Here is a 27,739-nt window from a genome sequence, read left to right as displayed (position 1 = left end):
CTTTTTGAGTCACACCAGGCAATGCTCAGGGGTTACTCCTGGCTCATACACTCAAGAATTACTTCTGGCAATGCTCAGGGGACCATATGGAATGCTGGGAGTCAAATCTGGGTCGGCTGCATGACTTACCTGCTGTACTATCACTCCTGCCCCCAAACTGAGGCTTTTTAAAGGAGTCAAACATTTCTCTCTCTCATCAAATCAACATCCTTAGGGAGCAGAACTAGCATTTTTACTCTGATACTCTGACAAGAACAATTGTTTTTTTTTTTTTACACATGACATGTAGTGTTTCAGAACATATTTTTGAAACAGGAAGCTTGAGATTTTTACCTTAGTAATACTGTGTACTGGCTCAGTGATGTCTCTTCAACTCAGTGTGTTTATCTATGAAGTGAATATAATAATGCAATCACTTGACCCATTGAGATAGAACAGAAAAGACAGTTGCATTACATGAAGCTGACCTGGATCACATCCCCACCACTACATAGGGTTCCCCAGACATTTCCAGGAGTTATTCCTGAGTGGAGATCCAGGAGTAATCCCGAGTACAGTAGAGTGTGCCCCTCCCCCATCAAATCATATCAAATCAGATACAGTTCAGTCCATCCCAGGGTGGTTGTGGGGATAGAATGAGGAGATGTTTGTTAGGGTTTCTGATTGCTCACACATGCTCATTAAATTTACTGTTGGGTACTGTAAATGTGCTAATAGCATATCGTCATATAGTCAATTCATTGGTCTTAAAATCCCGTGAGAGTAGAGTGGGCCAGAAGCTGTAAATTTTTTTACTTTTTTAATTCTTTGGGCAATAAGTGCTGGGGCATTGGCAATATTTAGCTTTTCATACTTTTAAAAATCATGTTTCACTCTTTGAAATATATCTCATGGGTGGTTGTTTCTACGCCAGAAATTTCCAAACTTATTTGATCTACTATACCCTTTCAGTGGAGAAAGGGGCAGTATGGGAGAGTTACTGCCGGCAGTATGGGAGAGTTACTGCCGGAGCCAACCATACCAGTCATGAGCCTTCCATTCCTCTGGGGAAACCTGCACGAAGATGGTCTCGTTCAGAAGAGACCCAGGAATTCCCTGGGAACTGGCTGGTACCAAGGCTGAGGCCATTTGACTTTCTGTTCACTGGCACACTGATGTCATTTGTGCAAAATCCTCTTCTTGTATTATTTAGTTGTGATTTTTTGGTGCCTGTTGGCCTCTCCCATTCCTACTTATAGGAAACTGTACTAATGGATTCCATGTGTATTTTGTTCTAGTACATGCAAGTTCTGGCAAATTTTGTATTATTGTTTTCATGTGTGTGCATTTTCCATTAATGCAAATAGCTCGGTATTATTGTTTTAAAATTTTTTTATTAAACATTGCTTTTCAAGATTTTCCTTGCTCAGAGATCTGTTGCTCTTCTTTCCAGCCGTTGAAGTCATGGGTCTGGGATTTTTTGTTTGTTTGTTTGTTTTGTTTTGTTTTATGGTTATATCCAACAGGGCTTGGGACTTAATTTAAACTGCAAAAACTGTGCTCTGCCCCATATGTATATTTATATGTATATATATCTCGCCCACACGGCAAAGCCTGGCAAGCTACCCGTGACGTATTTGATATGCCAAGCACATTAACAATGAGTCTCACAATGGAGATGTTACTGGGCCCGCTCGAGCAAATCGAAGAACAACAGGAGGACAGTGACAGTGACAGTGATGTATGTATCACTCAGGAATTACTCCTAGTGGTGCTCAGGGGACCATATGGGATGCTGGGAATTGAAACCGGGTCGGCCACATGTGCCGTACCCGCTGTTCTATCACTCCAGCCCCCCATATATATTTTTATTTTATTCTTTAAAAAATTTTTTCCTCATCTTATTTTTCTCCCCAGCCCTTTCTCTTTAGGTAGACTTAGTCCTATTATCAATGTCCACTATTTTTTTAACCTTTTTTGTCTTCCCTTAATTTTCAATTGTTGTATTGTATACATAGGTGAAATTATTCAATACTGATCTGTTTCTCTCAAAATTATCACATTTTTTCTGAAAGCCCCTCAAGCTCCTTTTATTTTGTCGCAAATGACATCCTTAATATTTTTAATACCTGAATAGTATTCCATTGATTCAATTATATAAATGTACATTATCTTCTTTATCTCGTCATTATTAATAAACGTTTGGGTATTTTTGTGTTTTAGCTATTATAAATAATACTTTAATAAATATTGTGTTGTTTTATTCTTTTTTACTTTCATTTTGTTGCAAATGATAAACCTTTAATATTTTTAATACCTGAACAGTATTCCATTAATTCAGTTGTATAAATGTATCAGATCTTCTTTATCTGTCATTATCAATATACATTTGGGTATTTCCATGTTTTAGCCATTGCAAATAATGTTTTATTGAACACAATGTTGTTTTATTCCTTTTTTCCCCTTTCCTTACTGTAATTTTCATTTTAAAAATATTTATTTTTACTAAAAACACCATGATTTACAAAGTGGTTCATCATACAGTCGTTTCAGGCATGTAGTGTTCTAACACTGCCAGTGTGACCTTCCCTCCACTAATGTCCCTATTTTCTCTCCCATCCGTAACCTGTCCCCTTAGGCACATAGCAAATTTACTTTATGTTACTTGTTCCAACAAAACTTTGAGAAATGGCAGACAGAATGATCAGAAAATAAGTTAGAAAGAGCCAATTTGTGATCACTATATGATTTTAACCTATGTAAATAAGGAAAATAAAACCCTTTAATACATTGTAATAAAATGCTTATTCTCATTTGCATAAGTAAGTTCTCAACTCTGGAATCTAAAGTATATTGCATTGAATTATATTTTATATTTGGATCTCATGGTAATAATCATGACATATCTCTTTTTAATAAAACCTTAAAAAAATTTGTGCTATTATATTTTGAAGTTTACATGAAATAGGTAAGTCCTACTTATGTAATTTTCCCTCCCTACAATTTATGTAAACACTGTGGTTTGCAAAGTTGTTCATGATTTGTTGCAGGCATTCAATTTTCCAAATTTTCCAACACCTATCCCACCACCACTGTCACCTTCCCTTTACCACTGTCTCCAGTTTTCCCAACCATCCCTCAAGTCTGCCCCTGTAGCAGGCTTGTAATATTTTATATTGCTAATTATCAATAAGGGCTGGAGCGATAGCACAATGGGTAGGGTGTTTGCCTTGCACTCAGCAAGGCAAATCAGTCTGATTCCTCCGCCCCTCTCAGAGAGCCCAGCAAGCTACTGAGAGTGTCACACCAGCAAGGCAGAGCCAGAGCCTGGCAAGCTACCTGTGAGGTATTCGGTATGCCAAAAACAGTAACAACAAGTCTCACAATGGAGATGTTACTGGTGCCCGCTTGAGCAAATTGGTGAACAACAGAACAGTACTACAGTGCAGTGCTACAGTTATCAATAAACTAATAACAGAATGATCAAAAAATATTTTCTTAGAAGAAAATTAGTATAATTAGCTGTATCGCACTAGGAGACATTAAGTCCTTGTATGAGGAATTACTAAGATGTTGTTATAGAGCCATTTTCTTTTACTTGTATTTATATTTATTCATTTATATTGCATTGACTATTTTGTATATATTGAGCCATCCTGGTGTGCCTGGAATAAACTCACTTATGACGTGCAAATTTTTAACCTCCAAACATCTTGAGGTAAAATAGTATAGCAAGAAAGAACATTGTAAAATAAAAATATCATAGGAACTACAGAAAGTAAGGACATGGGAGTTCAGAAGAAAAGAGAGGCACCAGAGTGATAGTACGGGGGATAGAGCGTTTGTCTTGCATGCAGCTGACCTGGGTTCTTTTCCCAGCATCTCAAAAGGTCCTCTGATTCTGCCAGGAGTGATTCCTGAGCAACACTGGGTGTGGCCCCCAAACAACACCCAAAACAAAAGTCAATAAAAGGAAAAGAGAACTTAAACCAGGGACATTAGGAGAAATAAGAGCAAACAGTGGGGTTTTGCAATCAGCAGGCTAAAATATAAGTCCCAGTGGAAGAGCATGGGCTTTTCTACAGACTCAGCAAGGACTGATTTTGTTTCAACTTTGATTTTGTTTCAAGTTTGATTCTGTTTCTCTTTTCCTTTCAGAGAGTTTCATCAAGACTCTGCCTGAGTACCACGTAGTGGGTCCTGTTCAAGTAGATGCGAGTGGGCGTTTTCTGTCCTATGGTTTACAGCACACCATCACCAGCCACAGAAGAAGGAGAGATGCGGGAAGCCCAGAGATGCGGGTGTACTATAAAATTGCCCATGAAGACAAGGACCTGTTTTTCAACTTGACAGTCAATGAGGAATTTCTTTCCAAAAGCTACATTGTAGAGAGGAGATATGGGAACCTGTCCCATGTGAAGATGGTGGCTTCCTCAGGCCCCCCCTGTCATCTCTGGGGTACAGTTCTGTACCAGGGTAGCAGGATAGGGACCGCAGCCCTCAGTTCCTGCCATGGACTGGTGAGTGTCTGCCTCCATCACCTCCCTCCTCTGCATGCAGGCCTCAGGGTGCTGGTCAGCATTGGGTTTGGGTATTTCATCTCCAAGGCAGCACTGAGTATATTGGTGATGATCTAGCCAGCAACTTTTGAGAGGAATTTGGCTGAGGGAGGGGCTTTCTAATAGTGAGGAAGATATCATCAGCTGCCATGATGTAAGTATGTATTTCTTTTTCTGTGGGGATTGAGGTTTTATTTGAGACCATATCCAGCAATGCTCAGGGGTTACTTCTGGCTATGAACTCGTGAATTACTCCTGGCGCTGCTTATATGGGATGCCGGGAATTGAACCTGCGTGCAGGCAAACCTCTATTTGCTGTACTATTGCTCCAGCCTCTTTGTGTATTTCTTAATCAGACTTCATAGGTGATCTTGGGTTGTCAGTTGATGGCTATGTGTCTCTGTTTTCTTATCTGTAGAATGGAGATAATGATGTTAGACTGGAAGCTGGAAAATTGTGATCTAGAAGAAAAATCTGGGCAAATCTAGAAATGCCTCTTGTTCATAAATAGAGGTTTATTAAACTACAGGTGTGCTGGCTGTTTAAACCCTATCATCCACAAGCCAAAATTTATGCTTTCTGTTCTTGACAGAAATGTTTACTTGTGAGAATTAGATGAGTATGTGTATATAGATGTATGTATCTATATACATATATAATACATATAAATTTTAAAAGTGTTTAGTAGTAATATTTCTAGAAATGTTTAGTAAATGAATGGTGGTTGCTATTACTGTTATCCTTTATCTTTCTAATAAGACAGGTACGGGAATGTGTATTTATTTATTAGTGTATCTTTATCCTTATAATAAGATAGAAACAGGAATGTGTGTTTACTTATTTAGTGGTGCTGGGGATTGAACCCAGGGCATCACTCAACCCTGAGCCACATTGCTGGTACTTAGACTGTGTAGTTTGTGGTGTGATTTGCGTCAACTTTCCTCTCTTATCCCTCAGTCCTCTCTTTTATTTGTGTGTTTAAATTTTTTTTTTATTGAAGAGCCATGATTTAAAAAGTTACTGATAGTTGCGCAGCGATAGCACAGTGGTAGGGCGTTTGCCTTGCATGGGGCCAGCATAGCTGACCCAGGTTCGATTCCTCCACCCCTCTCAGAGAGCCCAGCAAGCTGCTGAGAGTATCTTGCCCGCACAGCAGAGCCTGGCAAGCTACCTGTGACGTATTTGATATGCCAAACACAGTAACAACAAGTCTCATGATGGAGACGTTACTGGGCCTGCTCGAGCAAATCGATGAACAACGGGAGAACTGTGACTGTGACTGTGACTGATAGTTGATTTTTAGACATCAGTAATTCAACATCAGTCCTTCCACCATGTCAACTTCCCTCCATCAGCATTCTCAGATTCCCTCCTACCCCAACCCCCACCCCACCCCTCCCCCGCCTGACAGTTACATTACAAAATTTCAGTGGTTGCCACTTAGATCTCATGCTTTCAGTTCTGTTGAACCTGTGTTTTGAATATATGGCTGTAGCACTCCCTCCTATCACTGGTAGAACTGAAGCCCTGATGCCTGTTCATCTGTTACTTCTCGTAACTTGTTCCTTGCTCTCTCCCACAGGAGAGCTAAGAAAGGCAGCAGCTCAGTAGATTTATAAAGCAGGGAGAAAACGAAGGGCTGCTCCCCCCATCAGCCACCATTCATCCATTCTCTTCTTCCCCTCTTGATTTCTTTCCTTCTCTGGCTGTCTCCTTGCTAAACACTGGGGTCAGTATTTAGCTCACTGGATGATCTAAGCATCCCCCTTTTACTACAACACATTTCCTCATCCCGTAGTAGATGCTGAAGGCTGAAGGTGTCATATAGCTTTACTCTTCATTTGAGTTAGAGGTTTTGCATTATTACATCTCAATATATAACCAAGCTTTGTTTTATTTTTATTTTTTTTTATCAAATATCCACGAGATAAGACTGTGAGTTCAAAGGTGGGTGTGTGTTGCATTCAGTGGCTGAGAGCCACCTCCCCAGCCTCCTTAGCAGAGGAAAGAGACAGGTAACCACAGATTGATGGTCAAAATGGCCTGTTTAATGTACAGCTGTTGGCATACTTACAGAACATCTGAGGGGGTTTGAGATATAGGACTGCATGTAGTTGTGACTTATTTACAGAGGTAAAGTGTTTCAACAGAGGCAGTTCTCTTGGGGTGGATTAACTCAAGGAGACACTCTGTTGCCTAGAGACATCTATATTGCTTTTCTCCTTCCCTTTAATTGTATATATTAAACAATTAAGTTTACTTCGTATTAATCACTATTTTGCTGTCATTCCATTGTTCATCGATTTACTCGAGCAGGTGCCAGGAAAGTCTCCATTTGTCCCAGCCCTCAGATTTTAGCAGCCTCTCTTACTCGTCTTTCCCAACACTACCATATTGTAGGCTCTTTCAGGGTCAGGGGAATGAGACCCGTTATTGTTACTGTTTTTGGCATATTGAATACACCACAGGTAGCTTGCCAGGCTCTGCTGTGTGGGCGGGATACTCTCAGTAGCTTGCCGGGCTCTCCGAGATATATATATATATATATATATATATATATATATATATATATATTTTCCTCTATGATTAGTATTAATTCTTCCAGTTATTTGGATAAACATAATAAGAGATATAGATTCCAAAACTTAGTTCTCTGGGCTTGGACGGTAAGCAAGCCTTTTACAATAAATCCCAGACAAGTCCTCAGGTCTGTTCAGCCTATCCTTCCCTGTTGGGGTCCGTCTCTTAAGTCATAATGACTCGCATTAAGACCATGCTTTTATACTTTCTAGAGTCCTATTTCAATGCTGTGGTATCTTTGCTGCTCACTCTGGGGCCATCCAAGGCCCACAGTGGGAATCTCCCTTTTTGGGGTGTTAGGAACTATGGCCACTGAAGTCTGAGTCAAGTAATTATGATGGATGCCCGTGAGTAGATATATTTCAGAGTCAATCATTTCCCATTTATTAGGAGCATAGCATTAAGGTCTTTCTGTGTTTAAGCAAAGAACTTTGCTCTGTAGTAAAATATGAAAAAAGATTATAGGGGAAATAGAAAAGCAAGTAATTCACTACAAATACAAAGTCCAGAGCCACCTAAGGAACTAAGCCTGGCTTGGGGAATTGTCAAGCACAAAGGAAAGTTTAAAGATAAACTTGGGGGTTAGGAATGTTCCTAAGAGCACTGTAAGTTTCTCTAGGGATAAGAAAAGGGATAATTTACTGATGAATCGTAAAACACTTAGGGTTAATATACAACAATAGACCATTACAAAGGTGTTCATGAGTTTCAGTCATACAATGATCCAATACCCATCCCTTCACCAGTGTACATTTCCCACCACCAGTGTACCCCGTTTCCCTCCCACAATCACCCAACCCTTCCCTCCCCACCGTTTGCCTCCAAGAGAAGACACTTTTCTTCTTTCTCTCTCTCTCTTTTTGTGCATTATGGTTTGCAATACAGGTACTAAGTTCGTTCATGTTCGTTCAGGGTGTTCAATATTTTTGTTGGGAAGGTAAGGTTGGAGTAACTTTTTTAACTGGGTGGCATATTTAAGGTTTGGACCTGATGTGTGTGCCAAGCTTTCTGGTAGTACAGAGAGATGAGGGGAGGTATCCCATCCTGACCCCCGCAAAACCTGGAGATTTCAGTCATACTTATGTCAAACTCTGATACTTAAATTTTCAGCAGATTATATTTCAGGTCCGTCCTGAGACTGCGGAGTCTGGCTGGGGGTATGGCAGCGACGGCTGCCAGGGGCTCTGCTTGGGCAGGCACCAGGCTGACCCACCCCGCTCCCGATTTACCATGGTCTGTTCAGGTCTGAGATTAACTGCAGCTTTTGATCTCCTTCGAGATATATTTATGGGTCTCTGAAGCAAGGCTGATAAATGAGCTTGTATAACTGAGCTGCAGGTGGTTTGTGGGCGTGGCTTCCACATACCTAACTTTTGGCTGTTTAATTTCTTAGGAAACTTGGTTTAGGTTGGTGGGGGCCAGGTCCAACCAGAGGCAGAGTGGCAATTTGGGGTATCAGGAAGACTGAAGGCACCATCAGGCCGCTGATGCACTTGCCCATGGCTACAGGTTGACCTGCTGGTGGCACTGCACCCCCCCACCAAGCTTATGTTTTGAAATTTAAACCTACATTGATGAAAAAGTGGTTTTCTTTGTTTCCCCTGACTTATAGCAGCAGCAGCAGCAGCAGCAATGCTTTTCCCTCCTCCCAGGAGCTGTACCACAGACATTGTTCAGAAGTAATGTTGGAGTTTTTCTTATGCTTGAGTAAGAAGGAGACAGTTTAAAAGGGTGTGTTAGTGGGGAGAGATTCCAGAGTGTTGAGCACGATCATGGCAGAGACCAGGGGTTTCTGTCTTGGCAGCCGGACCAGTGCTGATTTGATGAGCGAACTGTTAGTGACATTGGCATTTTTCCCAAAGGCACTGATTTCAAACCCTCCCAGCATCTGTGCCAGGTTGAGAATCCTGTTCTTTATAATTCAGCATTCTCTTTATCCTGTGTCTGTATAGCTTGGCTTTGCTAGAATGTCATGGGAAAACTAATGTAAAACATTGCATCACGGTCTCAATATATCAAGACAGTTTAGACTTCTGAGAGGACTTTTGGAATAGGAATTCTTTTGTAACAATAGCTGGAAAGATTTGCTTTGTCCTTTTCTGTAATCTGGATTTTCATATGTGGCTATTTATCTTTCCCCCAGAATTGGATTCCAAAATAACAAGTCAAGAATGATGTCCTGTCCTCTTTGGGCCCCATCCATGCCTGTTTGAACTGGGGGCATCTCCTGACTCTGTGATCGTCAGCTTCTGAGTATGCTCTTGAGTTCACATCCTGTTATTTCTTTTCATTACCAGCTCTCTTTTTTTAGACAACTTTGAGAATCCATGAATCCTAATCCTATATGACCAGGGGTGTAGAAGAGAGAGTTGAAGTCCAAATACTCAAATTATTTTTCCAATAGAATCAACCCCCTGGAATTATTTAGGAGATAATCACACAGATAATCACACAATGCATGCATAGTTGTCCAACATAACTACTGAAAGTTAAATAAGTTGTTGGCCTTTTTTTTAGAGATCATAAATTGATTGGTTTCAAGTTCACTTGCTCATGTGCCATAATATGCCAATACTTGCTCAGACTCTTGTCCAAAGGATTGCGCTTAGTATTATTAATGTCTAGTCTATCCTGATCACTTGTCTGGAAGTTGATTTCCATTATATTTATTTTTTCTTTCACCCAGGGATGACCCCACAAACAAATTCACGTAGCATATGCCACTGTCACACCTAGGGAGAGCGTGGTGTTTGGGACAGATTTCTCAGGTGGAGGACATGTCTCTCTTTTCCATATGGAGGACATTTCTCAGGTGATGGACATGTCTCTCCTTTCAATAGCATATTCTTGGCCTCACATGTGGCTGACCCAATGTTAGAGTCTGAGTGCTTGGTGTTACCTTTCATTTGAGCCCCATTAAGTCTTTCTTTGAACAGATTTAGATCATTGGGAACTGAAGACCCAGGAAAGGTCACCCTTGACAAGCCCAGGGACAGCCACCTCTCGTGAAGTGCCCTTTTGTATATAACTCTTGTCTCCACGTCCCTGGAACTGCCTTCGGGATGCCTGTCCCTTATGCCAGATTTCAACCTCTCCCTGTCAGCCTCGCCAATTTTCGCCATCCTTCTCCCCTCAGGGATTTTATAATTTTGAAGTTATGGAATTATTTCCATTTAAACAGGTTAATTGGTTAGTTCCATTCCAAATATTTAGACGAGAAAACTGTTCTTCAACCCACTGCAGTGTGTGTGAATGTTCAGTAGAGGTTGACCATCTCAGTAAACTAGTTCTGAATTTGCTCTTGTCAGGAAACCTGTAGGATTAGTTTTAGGCTAGTTTTCTGTGAGAACTTTAGTCTGTCATTCTGTAATTGGAGTAGAGCACAAAATGTTAAATTCTGTACTTGCAACTGACATAAAATTGGGGTTCTATTGTATGACTGAAACCCAATCACGAACAAGTATGACTGTGTATCTCAGGATGATTAAATAAAAATTGGAGTTCAGAGTTTCCAAGGACTAATTTACTTTCAGCAAGGGTCTGGGATAGATCTCAAGTCAATAGATAAACATTAAAATGTATTTTTAATGTGGGCTGGAGAAATAGCACAACAGGTAAACTGCTTGCCTTGCCCATGGTTCACCAGGTTCAATCCCCAGCACCCAACAGGGTCTCCCAAGCTCAGCTAGGAGTAATTCCAGAGTGCAGAGCCAATTGTCACCCTAAACACGCTGGGTATGGCCCCCAAATAAAAAACTTAATATAATATTTAATATATAATAATTCGAAACGTATTTTTAAGCCCTGTTCACTGCAGGTTGAGTGTCACTCTCAACTCAGGCTCTATTGGAGTGAACACAGTTGGTTCTGTTCTCATTTTTTTTCTTTTTGGATCACACTCAGAGATGCATAGTGGTTACTTCTGGCTCATATACTCAGGAATTACTCCTGGCGGTGCTTGCGGGACCATATGGGATGCTGGAAATTGAACCCGGGTCAGCCGCATGCAAGGCAAATGCCCTGCCCACTGTGCTATTGCTCCAACCCTCTATTCTCATCTTTAGTCTCAATTGCAACCTCTACTGGGGAATGAAATTCTACCTCAAAAGCTTGTCATAGCTTTCTTCACGTTCTTTAGAATTCAATTCCCCTTCCTTCCTTTCTTTCTTTCTTTCTTTCTTTCTTTCTTTCTTTCTTTCTTTCTTTCTTCCTTTCTTCCTTTCTTCCTTTCTTCCTTTCTTCCTTTCTTCTTTCCTTTCCTTCCTTTCCTTTCCTTTCCTTCCTTCCTTTCTTTCTTTCTTTCTTTCTTTCTTTCTTTCTTTCTTTCTTCTTCTTCCTCCTTCCTTCCTTCCTACCTTCCTTCCTTCCTTCCTTCCTTCCTTCCTTCCTTCCTTCCTTTCTCTTTCTCTCTCTCCTTTTCTCTTTCTCTTTTTCTCTCTTTCTTTCTTTCTTTCTTTCTTTCTTTCTTTCTTTCTTTCTTTCTCTCTCTTTCTCTCTTTCTCTCTTTCTTTCTTTCTTTCTTTCTTTCTTTCTTTCTTTCTTTCTTTCTTTCTGATTTCAGGCCACACTCAGGGATGCTCAGGCGTTACACCCGGTTCTACACTCAGGGATTACTCCTGAGGTTTCTTGGGGAACCATAAGGAATAACAGGGATTGAATCCATATCAGACACATGCAAGGCAAATGCCCTACCCACTGTGATATCCCTCAGGCCCTATCAATTCTCATTTGATTCTTTTTCCCCCTTTCCCCTTTTTTAAAATTTATTATTATTTCAGTTTATTGTACTACTTACATAAAAATAAGAAAAGAACTGTTTTAGTTTTTTTTTTAAATTTATTTATTTATTTATTGAATCACCATGGGAAAGGTTACAAAGCTTTCAGGTTTAGGTCTCAGTCATGCAAATATCAAGCACATTTCCCTTTACCAAAACTTATTTTTTACCATGAAGAACCCCAATAAAACCCCACCCCCCACCCCTCCCAGTCCCTGTGGGTGCAGATGAATTATAGTTAACACTCTATCTGCTTTGATTATATTCATTGTTTCAATAAAAGATTCACCACTATTATTTAGAGTTTACCCCCCCAACCCCCAAATCAGACATGCTGACAAAGCATTGTGAAGTGATTTGCTTTCTACAGCTGGGTTCAAGAATTATATGTTGGTTTTGGATTTCTGCTATTTTACTTATTGACCCTGGAAGTATTTCTACTGAAAGTCAGATAGTTAAGAAATTGGTTTCTGTGCTCTGGAGTCGTGGCCGTGCTGGAGAGCCGCTAGTGGGGGGCAACTGGTGGCCTCGGTAGGGCGTGAAGGGCGGACCGAAACGCCCCCCTTCCCATGAGGTTTTAGTTGCCCCCAGTCCCCCGGCTCATACCTGCTGTCCACAAGGCTCCCATGCGGCCGCCATCTTTCTTTCCAGAGAGGAGAAGGCGACTGGGGCAACACCCTTTCCCCTCTGGACAGACCTGATGGCCTGGATTAACGCATAGTCCGTTCACTTTTCTGCTCCAAGCTGCCAGGTTCTGCATTAAGTCCTTGTGCTTCTGGGGCCGTGGCCGTGCTGGAGAGCCGCTCGCGGGGGGCAACTGGTGACCTCGGTAGGGCATGAAGGACGGACCGGAACGCCCCCCTTCCCATGAGGTTTTAGTCGCCCCCACACCCCCGGCCCATACCTGCTGTCCACAAGACTCCCATGTGGCTGCCATCTTTCTTTCCAGAGAGGAGAAGGCGACTGGGGCAACACCCTTTCCCCTCCGGACAGACCTGATGGTCTGGATTAACGCATAGTCCGTTCACTTTTCTGCTCCAAGCTGCCAGGTTCTGCATTAAGTCCTTGTGCTTCTGGGGCCGTGGCCGTGCTGGAGAGCCGCTCGCGGGGGGCAACTGGTGACCTTGGTAGGGCGTGAAGGACGGACCGGAACGCCCCCCTTCCCATGAGGTTTTAGTCGCCCCCACACCCCCGGCTCATACCCGCTGTCCACAAGGCTCCCATGTGGCCGCCATCTTTCTTTCCAGAGGGAGGAGGGCAGAAGGGACCAACACCCTTTCCCCTCCGGACAGACATGATGGCCTGGATTAACCCATAGTCCTTTCACTTTTCTGCTCCAAGCTGCTGGGTTCTGCATTAAGTCCTTGTGCTTCTGGGGCCGTGGCCGTGCTGGATAGCCGCTCATGGGGGGCAACTGGTGACCTCGTTAGGGCGTGAAGGGCGGACTGAAACGCCCCCCCTTCCCATGAGGTTTTAGTCACCCCCACTCCCCCGGCTCATACCTGCTGTCCACAAGGCTCCCATGCGGCCACCATCTTTCTTTCCAGAGAGGAGAAGGCGACTGGGGCAACACCCTTTCCCCTCTGGACAGACCTGATGGCCTGGATTAACGCATAGTCCGTTCACTTTTCTGCTCCAAGCTGTCGGGTTCTGCATTAAGTCCTTGTGCTTCTGAGGCCGTGGCCGTGCTGGGGAGCCGCTCGCGTGGGGCAACTGGTGACCTCGGTAGAGCGTGAAGGACGGCCCGGAATGCCCCCCTTCCCATGAGGTTTCAGTTGCCCCCACACCCCCGGCTCATACCTGCTGTCCACAAGGCTCCCATGTGGCCGCCATCTTTCTTTCCAGAGGGAGGAGGGTGGAAGGGACCAACACCCTTTCCCCTCCGGGCAGACATGATGGCCTGGATTAACGCATAGTCCTTTCACTTTTCTGCTCCAAGCTGCTGGGTTCTGCATCAAGTCCTTGTGCTTCTGGGGCCGTGGCCGTGCTGGAGAGCTGCTCGCGGGGGGCAACTGGTGACCTCGTTAGGGCGTGAAGGACAGACCGGAACGCCCCCTTTCCCATGAGGTTTTAGTCGCCCCCACACCCCTGGCTCATACCCGCTGTCCACAAGGCTCCCATGTGGCCGCCATCTTTCCAGAGAGGAGAGGGCGATTGGGGCAACACCCTTTCCCCTCCGGACAGTCATGATGGCCTGGATTAACGCATAGCCCATTCACTGTTCTGCTCCAAGCTGCTGGGTTATGCATTAAGTCCTTGTGTTTCTGGGGCTGTGGCCGTGCTCCAAACTTAACTATGATTTTCAGAGAGAAACGTTGGGTGGTTTACTTCCCATGGATCACTTTGTATATATAGAGATGTCGCGCGGCCGCATAAGTGGCCGCGCGGTTTTGAGGAAAAGTCCTAGTTCCCGCATACTCGAGCTGTGTTTGTAGAGGCTTCTGGTCACCGGGGTTCCATCTGGGGGAGGCGGGATGCAGTACCTACCCCATCTGGGGCAGATCTCGGCTCTTTTTGGAACCTGTTTTTTTTTTTTTTCCCTTCCGGATCTGTGGATCCCACCCTCCATGTTGTCCTTCTCTTCGGCTGAATGCTGTAAATATGGCTCTGGGGGGCGGGCTGTGGGCGTGACTTCCGGAATCTGAGGTTACCTGGGAGTTGTAGTCCCGGCAGATTTGAGGAAAAGTCTAAGTTCCCGCATACTCGAGCTGTGTTTTTAGAGGCTTCTGGTCACCGGGGTTCCATCTGGGGGAGGCGGGATGCGGTACCTACCCCATCTGGGGCTTCCCGATGATCTCGGCTCTTTTTGGAACCTATTTTTCTTTTTTTTTTTCCTTCGGGATCTGTGGATCCCGCCCTCCATTTTGTCCTTCTCTTCGGCTGAATCCCCCTTTCCCTTTATGCAATTTGAGATTTCATGTTTTAAGTTCAACTGTGGATTAAATTGGCAGAATTTAATTTAATTGGCAGAATTTAAATGAAATTAAATTTGGCAGAAACATTTAAAAATTTTTGCAAGCCAGAGACTATAAAACCCAGCTTCCGGAAGAGAACAGTGCAGTCTCCTGCCCCTGCGCCTGGCTATCCTCGCAGTGGCCCCTTGGAGGGGGGCAGGTTGATGTCGGCCGCACGGGATCTTATTATCTCATTCTTACTTTGGACATCCTGGCAGGCTACTGAATGTAACCTGCCCACACGGCAGAGTCTGGCAAATTCCCCATGGCTTACCCAAAATGCCAAATACCAGTAACAATAATGGGTCTCATTCTCCTAATTCTGAAAGAGCCTTCAATATGGCACTTCTTAAAATCTCAGGGCTAGGACGAAGGAGACATTACTGGTGCCTGCTTGAGGCAATCGACGAACAGTCTGATCATGATTGTGATTTATTTTGAGATACAGGGATAAAAATAGAGTTGTAATAAGGGATAAAGATAGTTTTTATATACCTTGTATATTCAGGAGTAACATGTTATGAAAATACTAAAGATTATTATTTCTAGAATTTTGACATTGATGACTGATATCTGACATTTTTCATCACAAGAATTTCTCATGTCATCCTTTTATAGTCACATTCACCTTTCTCCTACTCCAAATTTATCCTTCAGTTTACATGTTACAATTTTCTGTGGTTCATTTTGAGCGAGAGTTAGGTAGAACTAACTCCCTTCTTTCCTTCCTTGCTTCCTTCCTTTTCTCCTTTTTTCTTTCTTCACTGTTTTTAAAAGGCTATTTCCTTTACTGAATTGCTTTCTTTGTACTTGTTCAAGACCAGTTGGAAATGTATGTGTGAGGTTCCTTTTCTGAGTTTTATATTCTGTTCAACTACATAGTCTTCATTATGGTAGCTACATAATTCGTCCTGAAACTAAGTAAACTGATAACTTCCTATTAATTCTTTTCAAAATATTTTGGTGATGGTGTTGTTGGAGGGGTGGGGAGTGGGCAGACCTGATGCTCAGGGCTTCCTCCTAGCTCTCTTCTCAGAGATGGCTCCTGGCATTGCTTGAGGGACCATATGCAGTACTGGGGATCAAATGGGGATTGACATGTGCAAGGCAAGAAACTTACCTTAGTGTTATCTCTCTGACTCAATATTGTTTTCGTGATTATAATGACTTTGCTTTACATTGATGTAATAAGTTTTAAAGCAGTTTCTTTAAAATTGTCACAAAAAATTACTGGGATTTTGTTAGGAATTGTGTTAAATTTTTATATTAATTTCCGGAAATTGAGATTTGTAATGTTTAGTCTTTAATCTATGAACATGAACATTTGTTTAGTTATTTACTGATTTCTTTAGTCAGTGTTATGTAGTTTTTTCAGAGTATTAATCCTGCATGTTGCACTAGATTTGCGTGTAAGTACATTATTGTATAAGATAACTGTATCTTAAATTCCATATAATTATTACCGGCATACAAAATGCAGTTGATTTCTATGTGCTTAATTTTTTTAATCCTTAACTTACTTGTTAGCTCAGACTATTATTTGGTGGATTTCTTAGGATTTTCTACATATACATTAATGTCATTTCTGTCTTTTCAGCATCGATGGATCTTGATGTCCTTTCTTGCCTTGTTGTTGACTAATACTTTGAGTACTATGTATAATGAGAATATCCAAAAGCAGATATTTTGTTATGCTTTCAATCTTAGGATGAAAGCACTGAGTCTATTGACATGTTGTATTGGCCCCCAGCTATTGATAACAATGTAACTGTCTAGAAATGTCTGAAGAACTCCTTGTTCTGGTCTATGTTATTGTTAGGATACTATTAAAACCGATAAATGTGATGGAACTGCTTTTTGGTTCACTCTATGAATGTAAGACACATTTCAACAATAACAACCACAACCACAATTCTGAAAAACCAAATTTATTTATGATTCACAGATCCTGGAGGTTACAAGGCAAAGTAGTGGTAGAAGGAAATTCTAATCCTTCCTGATGATAGAATGATCTAGGTTTTCTCTTCAATTGACTTCCTTTCCTTTTCATAATTAAGCTCCCTGTTCTTTCTCTGACAACATTTTTTAATTGTATCCAAAATATGACCATTTACATTTGCAGATTACCTCAAACATCATCATACACATCCTTCCAGTCTATACAAGTGAAGAATGGAAGAATGGTATGTGTAATAAATATTATTTCTCAAAGGTTCTTCATGTTTATTTTCTACCTTCTGGATGTCTTTGTATATGTTATGTAATGTACTCTTAACATTTTTGATAGAATTCTTCAGTATAATCATCTGGGCTTAAAGCTTTCTTTTTGTGGAGTTTTGATTAAGAATTTGATTTTCTTTATATTTATCATTTATATCATTATAAGGCTATTCAAATTTTCTACTTCATAATGAGTGAACTCTGCCAATTTGTGGTTTTCAAGGCATTTGTTCATTTCCTCTGTTAAATTTATAAGTATAGATTTGTTCATTTTCCCTTTTTTTTTTTTTGCTTTTTGGGTCACACCCGGCAATGCACAGGGGTTACTCCTGGCTCTGCACTCAGGAATTACTCCTGGCGGTGCTCAGGGGACCATATGGGATGCTGGGAATTGAACTCAGGTTCAATTCAGGGTCAGATTCAATTCAGGTTCAGCCCTACCCACTGTGCTATTGCTCCACCCCCTTCCCCTTTCTTTTGATGTCTGCAGACCTACAGTGGTTGATATCTCACTTCGTTTTTTATATTGATTATTCTTTTTCTCTTTTACTCCCTCTGTATTATTCCTTAAGTCTCACCAGCGATGATTATTTTATTGATCTTTTCAAAGCACCAGGTCAGAGTAGAGCGCTTGGCATGGACTTAATCCGTGGCACTGAAAACAAATGACCCAGCCAAGAGACATAGAGAGTGCAGCTTTGAGGGAATGGTGGGGGTTGATTCATTTAAAGCTATTTAAAGCTTGAAGACCATGGGGAGTTTAATTGGAGGGAAGGGGGATTCTCATTTCTTAGGTTTTTTTTTTTTACTTTTTGGGTCATACTAGCAATGCACAGGGGTTACTTCTGCACTCAGGAATTACTCCTGGTGGTGCTCGGGGAACCATATGGGATGCTGGGAATCAAACCCGGGTCGGCTGCGTGCAAGGCAAACGCCCTACCCGCTGTGCTATCACTCCAGACCCCCTTTTCTTATATTTAAACAGAATGGAGGTAAGTGGTCTCTTCCTTTTGCTGAGGGATGGCTACAAAAGAGAGGAGGGATCCCTGTGCACCAGGGTGGCGCTTCAGTGGAGGGGCTTTGCCCTTTGCTGCCCACTCTCCCACTCTTATGCTCCTCCCCATGCAGTGCAAATCTTAGCCCAGATGCAGAATCTCTCTGGTTCCTTTTCCCTCCCCTCCAAGAATGTAACCATGTCCGCCCTCTCACTCCTCACCCTGGGCTGCAGCAGGGGGTGAGAGAGCTGGGTGAGGAATGAAACCTGCTGGCAGAGCTGTGTGGGAACACTTTCCCAGAATGCCTTCCTGCCTGTCCTTCTTATCTGGAACTTTGTGGCCCGTTTGTAGCAAATGCTCCGTGGGCTTTTGGGGTTTCCTGTGAGGAAGGGTTCTCTGTTCCTCACCAGAGGAGGGAAAGAAATTCTGTGTATCTGCCAACTTTGCCCTCACACTGAACTGTTCTCCTTGATCCCTGATCTTTAGGGACTGCCTAGGTGAAGCCCATCTTTCTGTGCTCAGGGATATTTCTGACAGGACTTGGGGTACCATAAGCAGTCCCAGGGATGGAACCTGCATCTACTGGGTGCAAGGCACATATCTTTTTTTTTATTAGTGAAATACCATGAGGTACAGTTATAGACTTTCCAATTTTTGTGCTTGGGTTTCAGTTATACAATGATCAAGTGCCCATCCCTCCACCAGCGCCCATCCTCCACCACCACGGGTCCCAGCATCCCTCCCACCCCCCATCCCCCCCATCCCAACCTGCCTCTGTGGCAGGGCATTCCCCCTTGTTCTCTCTCTCTTCTTTTGGGTACTGTGTTTTGCAAGAGAGGCATTGAGTGGCAATCATGTTTGGTCTATAGTCTACTTTCAGCATGCTTCTCCCACCCTGGGAGGATCCTCACAACACCCTTTATTTGGTGCTCTCTTCTCTATCTGAGCTTCCTTTTCCCCTAGCACATGTGGCTGCCCTCCAAGTCATGGAGCAAAATTCCTGGTACTAATCTCAGCCACTCCTCGGTGTTAGTCTCCCATTTTGTTGCTTTATGTTCCCCCAGATGAATGCAATCTTTCTGTGTCTATCCCGCTCTTTCTGACTCATTTCGCTTAACATGATACTTTCCATGTAGTACCACTTGTATGTAAATTTCATGACTTCATCTTTTCTAACAGCTACATAGTACTCCATTGTGTAGATGTACCAAAGTTTCTTTAACCAGTCATCTGTTCTTGGGCACTCAGGTTTTTTCCAAATTCTGGCTATTGTAAAGAGTGCTGCAATGAACAAACAAGAGCAGATGTCACTTCGACTATACTTTTTTGCCTCTCTGGGATATATTCCCAGGAGTGGTATTGTTGGGTCAAATTCTAATTTTTTGAGAATCGTCTATACTGTTTTCCAAAAGGGTTGGACCAGTCGGCATTCCCACCAGTAGTGGAGGAGGGTCCTGTTCTTGCCCCATCCGCGCCAGCACCGGTTGCTTTTGTTCTTGTGGATGTGGGCCAGTCTCTGTGGTGTGAAATGATATCTCATTGTTGTTTTGATCTGCATCTCTCTGATGATTAGTGATGTAGAGCATTTTCTCATGGCAAGGCACATATCTTACCCTCTGTACTATCTCTGCAATCATGGCCCTTCTTCCTGAGCCCTGAGACTATGGCCTGGAACCTCTGGCTAGCAAATATTTCCCTCATGTGATCTGTGCTTTCCATGATGGTCTCATCAACAGGATCTCCGCCCGCTTTTTTTTTCTTTTTGGGTCACACCTGGTGATGCAGAAGGGTTACTCCTGGCTCTGCACTCAGGAATTACTCCTGGCAGTGCTCAGGGGACTATATGGCATGCTGGGAACCGAACCTGCGTTGGCCGCATGCAAGAAAAACACCCTACCTGCTGTGCTATCACTCCAGCCTCTCCAACTGCTTTCTTGTCTCATATTTTTTCTTCTTCATAATTGATTGGGATCATTTTGCATATTCCCAGCATGAAAGATTGCAGGCGGGAGAGAAAGAGCCTTAGCCCCTGTTCTGCAGGGAGCCCATCTTCAGAAAGCAAATGTTCCTTTTGTGGGATCTGAAATGAGAGACCTTACCTATGGCCCAGGGACCGTTCAGGAGATGCTGACTGCCAGCTGCTAGGGGACGTGGGGTGACGTGCCCTGACTTTTGTGGCATGATTACTTGCTTTGGGTCCTCACCATCACTGCAGAGAGATGGTTCTACCCTCTCCGGTGGTGTCTTTCCCCGGAGACTTGGAATTTCAGTTTTTGTTATGTACATCTGAGGCTGGAGCTATAGCTCTGTGCATAAGGTGTTTGCTTTGCACGTGGCCCACCCGGCTGACCCTGGTTTGATTCCTCTGTGCCTCTCGGAAATGTAGTCGATATTCCAATCACAGTAAAAAGAAGTCTCACAATGGAGATGTTACTGGGCCCACTCGAGCTAATTGGTGAGCAACGGGAGGACAGTGCTGCACTGCTACAGTTATGGACTGTAGACTCCACTAGGTGCTCATGGAGAGTATTTTAATTTCTATTCTATCCAGCATGAATCATAGGCCTTGGGAAAATGAAATGTCCACACTGGTGGATAAATAATGATTTTGAAAAAGGAGGAAACTGAAAACCTATGTTTAAAGTTTTATCAGTAAAGATTAGTTTTATCTTTTGTTGTTGTTAGGGTCTGGGGATGGGGCACAGCTAGTGATGCTCAGGGATTACTCTTGGCCCTGTGCTCAGGAATTACTCCTCTAATTACTCCTCAGGAGTGCTTAGGATCTATCCCAGGTCTACCTCAGGCAAGGCAGATACCCTGCCCCACCCGCTGTGTATGGCTCAATCTCCCACAGCTTCATCAGTGCCCCCTGTCATAGGGTCTGGTGGATGCTAAATTTAACTTAAGGAGGAGGCCCTGGCAGTTCATCAGTATTCCCTTAAGAGATTGTAAGTGTGGAGTTTTGGCTGTGGGTGAGAGTCTGGCACATAAGGGCAAATGGCAAAAGAGGAAGGAGTCATCCCTTTCGGCTCTGGGAGGACAGAATCCATGCAGGGAGGGTCACGGGAAGCAGTGTTGATCTGTGGACACCTCAGGACAGGAGACGGAATCAGTCTCTGCTCCAGGATTGGGTTCACTCTGCTTTCACATCCTTCACTAAATATAATGAGGACCCAGAAGGTGTCTGGTTCTTCATAAGCCATTCACTCACATTGCAAGGTCTCCACCACCTTTTCCATGCATTTCACCTGGCCCCATTATATCTGGTTATCTGCCTTAAAAAAGCTTTTCAAAAAATGAAACATAGAAAATCAGCTGGTACAGAGACCAGAGGAATGGTACAAAAGGTAGGGTGCTTGCTTTGGGCTCAGCCAACAGACCCTGGCTCAATCCTAGGGATCCCATATAGTCCCCACAACTGTCTCCCACTCGACCTCCCCCTGCCCCCTGCCCCCTGCTCCCAGCACCCACTAGGAGAGATCCCAGGTGCAGAGCCAGGAGTTAGCCCTGAGCACCGCCGGGTGTGGACCCACCAAGAAAACCCAAAATAAAGAAAATTGATACATGAACACATAAAAAATAACCATGGGATTTTTTTCCTAGTGTTGTATGTGGTTGCATTGCTCCCAACCCCCCGAGAAATTTCAGGGGTCACTTAAAAAAAGCGTGACTTTCAGACCCTAGTGCTCTGAGCAGACCCAGTGTCTCTCTCTTCCCGAGTGCGCAAAGCTATAGACATTCCTTCCGAGTTCCGCAGCAAAGTTGGCTGGGAGGACAAGCGCTATTCTCAGAAACACATTCATCACTCTTAAGTTTTGCACGAACTGGTCCCATTTGATATGCTTGGCCTCCCCGCTTCCCCTCTCCTCACACCCTTCATGATCTGACACCCTGTTTACAGAAAGATTCCCCACCTCCACTCCCCTACACATTATTTGCTCCCTTGGTCTCTGCTTTGGTCCTAAGGAATGAGTCCCCCACCTACCAAATGTTTCTGCTGTCTCACATGCGGGTCAGCTGATAGCACTATCTTTCTTCCCGGCAGACTTCCTTTCCTCTAGCAAGTCTTTATTATTGTTTACATTTGCAATCTAATTTCTGCCCCCTCACCCCAACCCCTCCAAAGGCTGCGCATTCTTGGTTTATCTGTACCAGTTTCTCATCCCCCCTACCCTGGGGGGTGGACTTCTGGGTTTTCCCTTTGGCTTTCTCTGCTTTTTCTGGTTCTGGTGGTGCTTGAGATATTCTCCCTCCCCTCCATCCCCCTTTCTTCATGTTTAATGAATTGGCAGAGGGAAACCGTAGATTGAGATGTTAGCTAATTAAAATTATGGTTAGCCAATGCTTTCTTATATTTTTGTATCTTTATATCCCTAGTAGCTCAGAAGGGAAAAAGCACTGGAAATGGATTATTCACAGTGGAGCCACCAGACTAGTTGGAGTTTAATGCAGATTAAAAAAAAGACTCTGTGTGTGTGTGTGTGTGTGTGTGTGTGTGTGTGTGTGTGTGTGTGGAGTCCATGTAATATATATATAAAATCTGAGGCTGTGGCTCAGAAGAAGTACATGAAATCCCACAGTTATAGTTTAATTCCATAAACCACATCCTTGCTTATTGTCTGGGGAAATGATGCTGAAGCATGGCTGAGCTTGCTTACAGACGGGATGTAACGATCTGAGCGGGTGCTGGGTGCTGTTTTCTGTCTGAAGCGTATCATGGAGTTGCCTTGGCTAATGACCAGGAAAAAAATTTGAGATCTCCTGATACATGCTTTACATCCTTCCTTCCTGGGGAAAAGATTCACTCTTTTACCAGTTCATTCTCTTTATATTCAGCTGTTTTTCAAAGGAGATGGACATTTGATAAGCTGATTTTTTTTCTTCCCTTTGATGTTCATCTCCACGCCAGTCTGCTGTGATTCAAGTTTAAGTAAGAAGTCTTTTATTGATCAAAGGCCTTAGACTTGAAGTTGAGGGACTGGCTCTCTCTGATGGACTGCTCTGCCCCTAGCTCCCTGATTGCTTGTGAGCAAGTCCCTTTAGGCCTCCAGATCTCAGCATCTGTTCCCGGAAATGAAGGCTGAGCAATTTCCACAATTTCCTCCAGCTCTGCACCTCTGACTCTGACATTGATGTGGCTTCGGCATATGTCATCATATCATGATATGTGCAAAGGATTTTAAAAAGAAGGTGGGTGGGTCAACCCCTTTGAAAATTCAGTGTGAAAATGGACAAAAGAAATTAATGTGAGAGATAGTGTTCTAGTTCAAGCTGTTGTACAAAGGATGTGCATTTGTGTGTGTGTGTGTGTGCTATAGAAATGGGTGGATGGCAGAAGGATGCTGATATCAGAGTTTGTGATGACTTATTCTGGAAACTTACAGAGGGTACCCTGATGATAGCGATATCATGTGCAGAGCTCAGCAGTGCCTTGAGTTGCATTTTGGCCGTGGGTACTTGCACTTCACTCACATTTTGTTTGTGATCCTAAATGGTGACTTGTCTAACAATACCTCTTCTATTGCTTGGTGGTGGGGATTAAGTGAAATATTGTGTATCAATGCCTTATCTTGCACAGAAGAAATATTCATCAAAATATAGCCATTTATTGCCGCTATTATTATTGTTACTGCAACAACTGGAGAGATAGCACAGCAGGTAGGGCGTTTGCTTTGGACCTGGTAGACCCAGGTTCGATTCCTCCACCCCTCTCAGAGAGCCCGGCAAGCTACCGAGGGTATCTTGCCTGTGCGGCAAAGCCTGGCAAGCTACCCATGACGTATTTGGTATGCCAAACACAGTTAACAAGTGTCACAATGGAGATGTTACTGGGCCCACTCGAGCAAAATCTATGAACAACAGGAGGACAGTGACAGTGACTGCAACAACTACTGAGTGAGTAATGTGAACTTTCTGGGTCTAGCAGAAAATAGGTTTTCCTATCTTCAGTTAAATTGTTTTACTTATACATACTTATCTTGCAGTGTCCTAAAATTCTTATATACCTCATCATTAGTTAGTTGAGGTTTTTTTTGAAAAAATAAATTAAAAATTAAAAATTGAATTTGTTTGGGGACAGGGGCTGATTTTTGGTCTTACCAGGTGGTGCTCAGAGGCTACTCTTGTGGGTGCTTGGGGGATTCTCTGGTGGCAGGGATCAAAACTTCATGTAAGGTAAGCACCTGAGTCCCTGGACTGTCCTTTCCAACCCCAATTACTTCTTTTTCTTAATTAAATTGTTCCCTTAAGCTAGGCTTTTGTAAAGTTTTATTCCTTCTCTGCCCAGCTATTATCATTTATTCAGAGTAAGAATAAAATCATCTCAAGAACACACACTGCCCCCGGAGGGGACAGTAGTCTTCCCTTCCCTCAGGCCATTGCCCGTAGTTAATCTGCTTGTGTGCTGAAACGTTGAAAGGTCCCTAAGTGTCCTTCCACAGGAAGACTGTGGTTCCATGCTGGCTCCCCTTGCTATTTCAGGCATCCACCCAGTGTGACTCTCCTTTCTGCCTGGTGTTCACACCTGCTGCCCTGGTTCTCGGGGGTCAATGCCCACTGCCCTGGGCTCCTTCTGTGCTAGCGGCTGTCACCTGCAGGATCTCTGTGCTGATTGGTCGAGGACTTAGCCACAGAGCTGGCCCCAGGACCTGGCACCCTGCCCTGCTTGCTGCTTCCCTGTGTTTTTTCAGCTGCCCCTGGGGTTGGCTCAGTAGCACGGCAGGCAGCTCCGAGATTGCCGAGTCAGCATTCTGCTAGTTACAGGATGAATAGGTCGAGTTTAAAAGTTAAACTGTGGACGGTGGCCAACTTCTGCTTTACATTCTTTTTGCTCTTAGGAGACTCTGTGAGAGGGAAACACGCTTTTGTTAACCCTTTCCTTCCTCGTATAGATGCAACTCTGTCCATTGAATCAGACTGAGGATTTCCCCATCATTGAGTCCGCTGTGGAGTTTGACATCCAGCATGAGGCGCCATTTAAATGTATGTCAGCATTAGGAAGTCAACAAAAAATATCAGGAGTGTTTGAAAAGGCCCTGAGACATGTTTCAGTTCTGTAGAAAAGACCACCAAATGGTTGTCAGTTGTAGACCACCATTTGCTATGACCTGTTGACTTATCAGATGCCCTAACAATTATACACACTTTTATTCTGGAGATTGAGAAGGTGTTGCCAGGAAGTAATGACAGGCATGACTGAGCTTTGTCTGATAGCTGAGTGCTGCTAATCCTGTTCACTCCAGTGTAGGTGAGCAGGGCAGATCTTGGGATCAGAAGGACAGATATAGTGGAAGGGGACAATGAAGAGGCAACAGGATTTGGAATGTTCTGGTAAGCAGTAGTGTGGAGAGGGTACAACCCACAGGCAGTACCCCAGGAAGTCATCAGGAGGAATTCAGCTCACATGTAGACAGCCTTTTGTGAGGAAAAGGAAAACACAGGCCAATGGGTAGAGAAGGGATTAGCTCTGAGCTGACATTTTCATCTTAGACATTGGGAGGGAGTTGAGCAGGCCTGTGGTACCTAGACCTGTATAGGGGATACCGCTGCTGGGTCAAAGATCTGGGACTGAGATGATCCTTACCCAGGGCACAATGGGAAGATTTGGCCTTTGTTGTCTTTTTTTTTCCTTTTAGGGTCACACCCGGTGATCTTAGGGGTTACTCCTGGTTCTGCTGCACTCAGGAATTACTCCTGGAGGTGTTTGGGGGACCATATAGGAGGCTGGGAATCAAACCTGGGTTGGATGCATGCAAGGCAAATGCCTTACCAGCTGTACTATTGCTCCAGCCCCTGGCCTTGGTTGTCTCATTGTTTGTTTTTATTTAAAATTTAATTTTACTTTGGGGAATATTTTTTTGGCTACATTCAGTCATACTCAGCGTACTCCTAGTTCTGTGCTCAAATGTGTGACCTTTATTTTTTTCAAATTTTGATTAAAAAAAGATTTAGCTTCACAACTCATTGTGATTGTAATTATCCCCACTTGCTTCCCCCAAGTCCGGTGCCCTCCTATCTCCACAAAGGCTCTTCCCGTTCCTCCGACCCCACTTGCTTTCCCTCTGGTAGCCTTCAGGGTAGCCAGGCATCTAGAAGTCAATTTTGTTTTTTCTTGCCTGTTGGTTTGCTCTAGTAATTGATGTTCTACATCTGAGATGAAACTGTCTGCTACTTGTCTTTCACTTCCTTATGTCTTTTAGCATAATCATAAAGGTGTGACTTTCATAGAGATGTTTTTGAAAGGGCTGAAGCAATAGCACAGTGGATAGGGCATTTGCCTTGCACGCAGCCAACCCAGATTCCATTCCCAGCAAACCATATGGTCCCCTGAGCTCCACCAGGAGTGATTCCTGAGTGCATGAACCAGGAGTAACTCCTGTGCATCACTGTCTGTCTGTCACTGTCCTCCCATTGTTCATCAATTTGCTCGAGCGGGCCCAGTAATGTCTCCATTGGAGACTTTGTTGTTACTGTGTTTGGCATATCGAATACATCACGGGTAGTTTGTCAGACTCTGCCGTGCGGGCTATATACTCTCGGTAGCCTGCCGGGCTCTCCGAGAGGGGTGGAGGAATCGAACTCAGGTCGGCCATGTTGGCTGTGTGCAAGGCAAACGCCCTACCGCTGTGCTATTGCTGCATCACCGGGTGTGACCCAAAAAACAAACAAACAAAAAAGATGTTTTTGAACACATCCATGGTTTTTTACATGTTCTTGCAAGCAATACAATACTGGGGTATGTAATATGGGCCCATTGTCTGGCATGGATTTGGGGAATCACTCAATGAGGACCTCGAGACATCTGTTGTGGACAGGTGACTTCCAACATGGACTGGAGGTGTCCAGAATGGATGGAGATGTTCTATGTGAATCAGAGAGTCTGGCATGAACACTAAAGCATCTGGTATAAATCTGGGGATGGTGCTATGGCAGCTCCTGACACATACGTTGTGCCTCAGGTTCTTTCAGCAGTGGGACCAGACTCTGTGTCAGCCCTGCACACTTGGGTACCAGACTCCACGTCAGCCCTGCCTGCACACATGGATGCCAGACTCTAAGTCAGCCCTGCGCACGTGGGTACCAGACTTTTTGGTGACCTGCACTGCATGGTCAGCTGCCTGTGTCCTGGGCCCTGTGCCCTGCACTTTCAGGTCCACGTAAGGCCCTGGTCATGACCTGACCGTAACCTCTGTGCCCTAAGTGTTGCTCCCTTGAAGGCAGATGACCTCTGCTCCCCAAGAGGTGACCTCTGTCTCCCTGGGAGAAGCTCTTCTAGGTGGTGCTCCAGCTGCTGCTGGTGGCTGTGCATGTGTGACTGAGGCCTTAACTGATCCCTTCAGTGGCCCCACACCAACCTCACCTGGGCTAAGCCCCACCCTCACAGCATCTTTTCCACTTGCATCCAGAAAATGAAGAACTGTCTTGGTAGGAGAGAGCTTGGCGGCAGCTTGGGGGACCAGTGGACTCCCCCAGGGTGGCCTCCAGCCTGGAGATGGATGCGGGGGTGGCTGCATGCTCCTGCTGGAGGTGGACCTGGAGGTCAGCATGGTGCACCGGAGGTGGTCTGTGGCTGCTGCTTCTGGCACAGCTTTTGCGCAGGGATGTCTGGGACAAGGGTGCAACCCCATCATTCCTGTCAGCAGTGTCTGACTGTTTTCTTCCAACACCAAGACGATG

General features: G+C 43.9%; 1 protein-coding gene across 2 annotated transcripts in view; it reads left to right on the top strand.

Annotated features, from left to right (window-relative positions):
- ADAMTS12 (ADAM metallopeptidase with thrombospondin type 1 motif 12) overlaps positions 1-27,739 on the top strand; it is a 312,101-nt gene that overhangs the window by 7,434 nt on the left and 276,928 nt on the right. For both annotated transcript variants that reach the window (XM_056112102.1, XM_056112101.1), the window contains exon 2: positions 4,138-4,499. In XM_056112102.1, coding sequence (XP_055968077.1) covers positions 4,138-4,499 — 362 coding nt within the window. The remainder of the gene's footprint in view (positions 1-4,137; positions 4,500-27,739) is intronic.

This window comes from Sorex fumeus, unplaced genomic scaffold (genome assembly GCF_029834395.1).
Source record: "Sorex fumeus unplaced genomic scaffold, SorFum_2.1 ptg000015l, whole genome shotgun sequence".
NCBI classification, from domain to species: domain Eukaryota; kingdom Metazoa; phylum Chordata; class Mammalia; order Eulipotyphla; family Soricidae; genus Sorex; species Sorex fumeus.
This window is presented reverse-complemented; position numbering and strand designations above follow the sequence as displayed.